This window comes from Echiichthys vipera, assembly GCF_963691815.1.
Source record: "Echiichthys vipera genome assembly, chromosome: 7".
NCBI lineage: Eukaryota > Metazoa > Chordata > Actinopteri > Perciformes > Trachinidae > Echiichthys > Echiichthys vipera.
In genome coordinates this window covers 268,085-273,084 of record NC_139832.1, presented here as the reverse complement: position 1 = coordinate 273,084, position 5,000 = coordinate 268,085, and the positions used below count along the sequence as shown (strand labels likewise).

The 5,000-nt window shown below is 57.4% G+C and overlaps 2 protein-coding genes across 2 annotated transcripts in view; both read right to left on the bottom strand.

The window, feature by feature from the left end:
- The window catches only part of tph2 (tryptophan hydroxylase 2 (tryptophan 5-monooxygenase)), a 10,474-nt gene that overhangs the window by 5,187 nt on the left and 287 nt on the right, over positions 1–5,000 (bottom strand). The window contains exons 2-5 of the mRNA XM_083916025.1: positions 4,758–4,941; positions 4,431–4,531; positions 3,574–3,641; positions 3,284–3,480 (exon numbers count right to left, since the gene is read on the bottom strand). Of these exons, the coding sequence (XP_083772151.1) occupies positions 3,284–3,480; positions 3,574–3,641; positions 4,431–4,531; positions 4,758–4,905 (514 nt within the window). The 5' untranslated portion in view covers positions 4,906–4,941. The remainder of the gene's footprint in view (positions 1–3,283; positions 3,481–3,573; positions 3,642–4,430; positions 4,532–4,757; positions 4,942–5,000) is intronic.
- The window catches only part of tbc1d15 (TBC1 domain family, member 15), a gene marked incomplete at its 3' end in the record, with an annotated part of 30,802 nt that continues 30,730 nt past the window's right edge, over positions 4,929–5,000 (bottom strand). Inside the window, exon 19 of the mRNA XM_083916346.1 lies at positions 4,929–4,941. Within this exon, the coding sequence (XP_083772472.1) occupies positions 4,929–4,941 (13 nt within the window). The remainder of the gene's footprint in view (positions 4,942–5,000) is intronic.

Genomic DNA, 5,000 nt, shown 5'->3' with positions numbered 1-5,000 from the left:
CGAGCCTCGAGTCGCTCGTGTGGATTTAAAAGCCTCATTATTTTGTATAAAACATGAAACGATGAGAAGAAGGACAGGGAGTCAAGACAAGGACAGGGTGTCAGGCAAGGACAGGGTGTCAGGACAAGGACAGGGTGTCCAGGACAAGGACAGGGTGTCAGGACAAGGACAGGGTGTCAGGCAAGGACAGGGTGTCAGGACAAGGACAGGGTGTCAGGCAAGGACAGGGTGTCAGGCAAGGACAGGGTGTCAGGACAAGGACAGGGTGTCCAGGACAAGGACAGGGTGTCAGAACAAGGACAGGGTGTCAGGACAAGGACAGTGTGTCAGGACAAGGACAGGGTGTCAGGACAAGGACAGGGTGTCAGACAAGGACAGGGCGTCAGGACAAGGACAGGGTGTCAGGACAAGGACAGGGTGTCAGACAAGGACAGGGTGTCAGGCAAGGACAGGGTGTCAGGACAAGGACAGGGTGTCAGGACAAGGACAAGGGTGTCAGGCAAGGACAGGGTGTCAGACAAGGACAGGGTGTCAGGACAAGGACAGGGTGTCAGACAAGGACAGGGTGTCAGGACAAGGACAGGGTGTCAGGCAAGGACAGGGTGTCAGACAAGGACAGGGTGTCCATGACAAGGACAGGGTGTCAGACAAGGACAGGGTGTCAGGACAAGGACAGGGTGTCAGACAAGGACAGGGTGTCAGGACAAGGACAGGGTGTCAGGCAAGGACAGGGTGTCAGGACAAGGACAGGGTGTCAGGCAAGGACAGGGTGTCAGGCAAGGACAGGGTGTCAGACAAGGACAGGGCGTCAGGACAAGGACAGGGTGTCAGGACAAGGACAGGGAGTCAAGACAAGGACAGGGTGTCAGAACAAGGACAGGGTGTCCAGGACAAGGACAGGGTGTCAGGACAAGGACAGGGTGTCCAGGACAAGGACAGGGTGTCAGGACAAGGACAGGGTGTCCAGGACAAGGACAGGGTGTCAGGACAAGGACAGGGTGTCAGGCAAGGACAGGGTGTCAGGACAAGGACAGGGTGTCAGGCAAGGACAGGGTGTCAGGCAAGGACAGGGTGTCAGGACAAGGACAGGGTGTCCAGGACAAGGACAGGGTGTCAGAACAAGGACAGGGTGTCAGGACAAGGACAGGGTGTCAGGACAAGGACAGTGTGTCAGGACAAGGACAGGGTGTCAGGACAAGGACAGGGTGTCAGACAAGGACAGGGCGTCAGGACAAGGACAGGGTGTCAGGACAAGGACAGGGTGTCAGACAAGGACAGGGTGTCAGGCAAGGACAGGGTGTCAGGACAAGGACAGGGTGTCAGGACAAGGACAGGGTGTCCAGGCCAAGGACAGGGTGTCAGGACAAGGACAGGGTGTCAGGCAAGGACAGGGTGTCAGACAAGGACAGGGTGTCAGGACAAGGACAGGGTGTCAGACAAGGACAGGGTGTCAGGACAAGGACAGGGTGTCAGGCAAGGACAGGGTGTCAGACAAGGACAGGGTGTCCATGACAAGGACAGGGTGTCAGACAAGGACAGGGTGTCAGGACAAGGACAGGGTGTCAGACAAGGACAGGGTGTCAGGACAAGGACAGGGTGTCAGGCAAGGACAGGGTGTCAGGACAAGGACAGGGTGTCAGGCAAGGACAGGGTGTCAGGCAAGGACAGGGTGTCAGACAAGGACAGGGCGTCAGGACAAGGACAGGGTGTCAGGACAAGGACAGGGAGTCAAGACAAGGACAGGGTGTCAGAACAAGGACAGGGTGTCCAGGACAAGGACAGGGTGTCAGGACAAGGACAGGGTGTCCAGGACAAGGACAGGGTGTCAGGACAAGGACAGGGTGTCAGGACAAGGACAGGGTGTCAGGCAAGGACAGGGTGTCAGACAAGGACAGGGCGTCAGGACAAGGACAGGGTGTCAGGACAAGGACAGGGTGTCAGACAAGGACAGGGTGTCAGGCAAGGACAGGGTGTCAGGACAAGGACAGGGTGTCAGGACAAGGACAGGGTGTCCAGGCCAAGGACAGGGTGTCAGGACAAGGACAGGGTGTCAGGCAAGGACAGGGTGTCAGACAAGGACAGGGTGTCCATGACAAGGACAGGGTGTCAGACAAGGACAGGGTGTCAGGACAAGGACAGGGTGTCAGGACAAGGACAGGGTGTCAGGACAAGGACAGGGAGTCAAGACAAGGACAGGGTGTCCAGGCCAAGGACAGGGTGTCAGGACAAGGACAGGGTGTCAGGACAAGGACAGGGTGTCAGGACAAGGACAGGGTGTCAGACAAGGACAGGGTGTCAGGCAAGGACAGGGTGTCAGACAAGGACAGGGTGTCCATGACAAGGACAGGGTGTCAGGACAAGGACAGGGTGTCAGGACAAGGACAGGGTGTTCAGGCAGGGTCCTGGACCAGGACCAGGACCAGGACCAGGCTGGGACTGGACCAGGACCGGCATAACAAAGTCCAAACCTACTTCCACCAACGACTGGACCAGGACCAGGACCGGGACGAGGCTAGGACTGGACCAGGACCAGGACCGGGACGAGGCTGGGACTGGACCAGGACCAGGACCAGGACCAGGACCAGGCTGGGACTGGACCAGCACTAAAGAAGTCCAGATCTACTTCCACCAACGACTGTCACTCTAACTACAGAGCACAAAGGGTTCCAGTGACATCATCGATCTGTGAGAGGTTAAAGACCTGGATCTCCACACCGGGTAGTTGGACCAAGCCCAGCCTGGTCCTGGTCCTGGTCCTGGTCCTGGTGCTGGTCCTGGTCCTGGTCCTGGTCCTGGTCCTGGTGCTGGTCCTGGTCAGATGTGTACATGAACTGATGAAGCCTCTTGGATCAGAGGTGAAACGTCTTCCTGACAAAGAACCAGTTGCTTTGGACTTGGACGAACAACAGGGGACCAGGGTCCACAAAGACAGACTAATTACAGACAAGACACAGCTGGGGAGGGCAACACAGGAGCAGGGGACAATCACAGAGGTTCGATCCCCGGCTCCTCAGGTCCACATGTCAAAGTGTCCCCGGGCACTGAACCCCTGCACATGGGTGAGGTTCGATCAGGTGGTGTGCACCGGTGAAAAGTGTCCGTCAGGTCGTCCTGACGCTGGAGTTCAGAACAAACCCGTATCAGAGCTTGAGCGTGTGCGTGTGCGTGTGTGTGAGCGTGAGCGTGTGCGTGTGCGTGTGCGTGAGCGTGTGTGTGTGTGTGCGTGCGTGAGCGTGTGCGTGTGCGTGCGTGTGCGTGTGCGTGTGTGTGCGTGCGGTCAAACCTCGGAGGAACAGGGACACGTCCTCCAGCTGGGGGATGTTGTCCTCTCTGTAGCCGCACAGTTCTGTGAGCAGCGGCAGGTTCTTCAGGTATTCTCTGCAGGCGTGGCTCGGGTACAGCGCGGTCAGCTCCCTGAACACCACGCCCCACGTCCTCACCTCCTCCGGGGTGTACTCCACCCGAGGGATGGGCTGCCCGCTGCAGAGGACACACACACACCACAGGGTTTGGACTCTACCTGCACCACAGGCCCCGCCCCCGACCCTCCATGTTTCAGAGGACGACACTCACAATTTATAGTTCATGGCCACTTCCACAAAGTATTTCCTCCTCTGACGGTAAACGTCGTCCTTAAAGCCCTGAGGGGAGCGAGAGGTCAGAGGTCAGAGGTCAGAGGTCAGAGGTCAGACATTCACATACGATGTTCACTCAACCATCAGCTGGGACTCTTTACGTCGAGACCAGACGCAGCGTCTCCCTCAGCTCCTCCTACAGGAGTCGCCATCTTTGTCAGACTTTGCTGATTTCCTCTGACCAAAAAAGTGCATGTATGTGACGTTGGGGGGAGGGGCGTACGTCCACTGGTGATAGGCCGATATTATCGTGACTGATGCACCTGAGAAACGCAGATGTCGCCCGATATATGTGTTTCTCAGGTGCATCGGTCCTAATGAACATCGACCTCCAATCAAATCAAAACTAGCCTGCCCCTGGTGGACACTCAGAGAACTGACGCTGACCGAGCTTCCTGATTGGAGCACACAGGACGCTGGGGGCGGGGCTTGGACACGTGTGATGATGTTGTATGTAGAGTCTTTATTTTTGTCCCAAATAAAAGGATTCATCATGTTTCACTATGTTATTCAACCCAGGGGGGGGGGGGGGTCTTTCTACAGGAGCTGGCTGTTCACTGGAGGAACCGTGTGACCAGGGGGCGGAGCCAGTCCGGGAGTGACGGACGCTCCAAAACCTGAACCAGGGACCGCCTCAGAAACTCTGAACCAATCACAACAACCCATGAACTTTACTGCTGTATAAAGTCTGTGTGTGTGTGTATGTGGGGGGGGGGGGGGTATCAAACCGTGGCGTGCTGTCTGACCCGGTGAACAGAGGCTGTGGCCGAGCAGAACACTGTGACGGAGACTCACGGGGTGGTCGGCGTCCAGCTCGGAGCCGTACATCAGCACTCTGTGGGAGCACTGGTCCAGCTCAGAGATCTTCATGGGGAACCAGGGCACGTCCTCTTCATCTGAAACACACACACACACACACACACACACACACACACACACACACACACACACACACACACACACACACACACACACACACACACACACACACACACACACACACACACACACACACACACACACACACACACACACACACACACACACACACACACACACACACACTTCAGCTGGAGCACCAGCGGGCGTGTGCCCCGGCGGCGGCGGCGGCGGCGTGCCCACCTGCCTCGGCCGACCACACGTGTGCCGGCGTGTTGAAGGAGATGACGTTGACGTGCTCTTTGAGGAACTCCAGCAGCTCCTCGAACTCTTTCTTGCTGCAGCTGCAGTCGGCGAAGATCTCCACCTCGTTCACGACGCGCTTCGACATCCGGGACTCGATGTGACTCAGGTTCACCCGCTTCTCCTGAGGGGGGGGGGGGGTGACGAGGGGGGGGGGGGTGAGACTTCTCTGTCTTCAGTCAA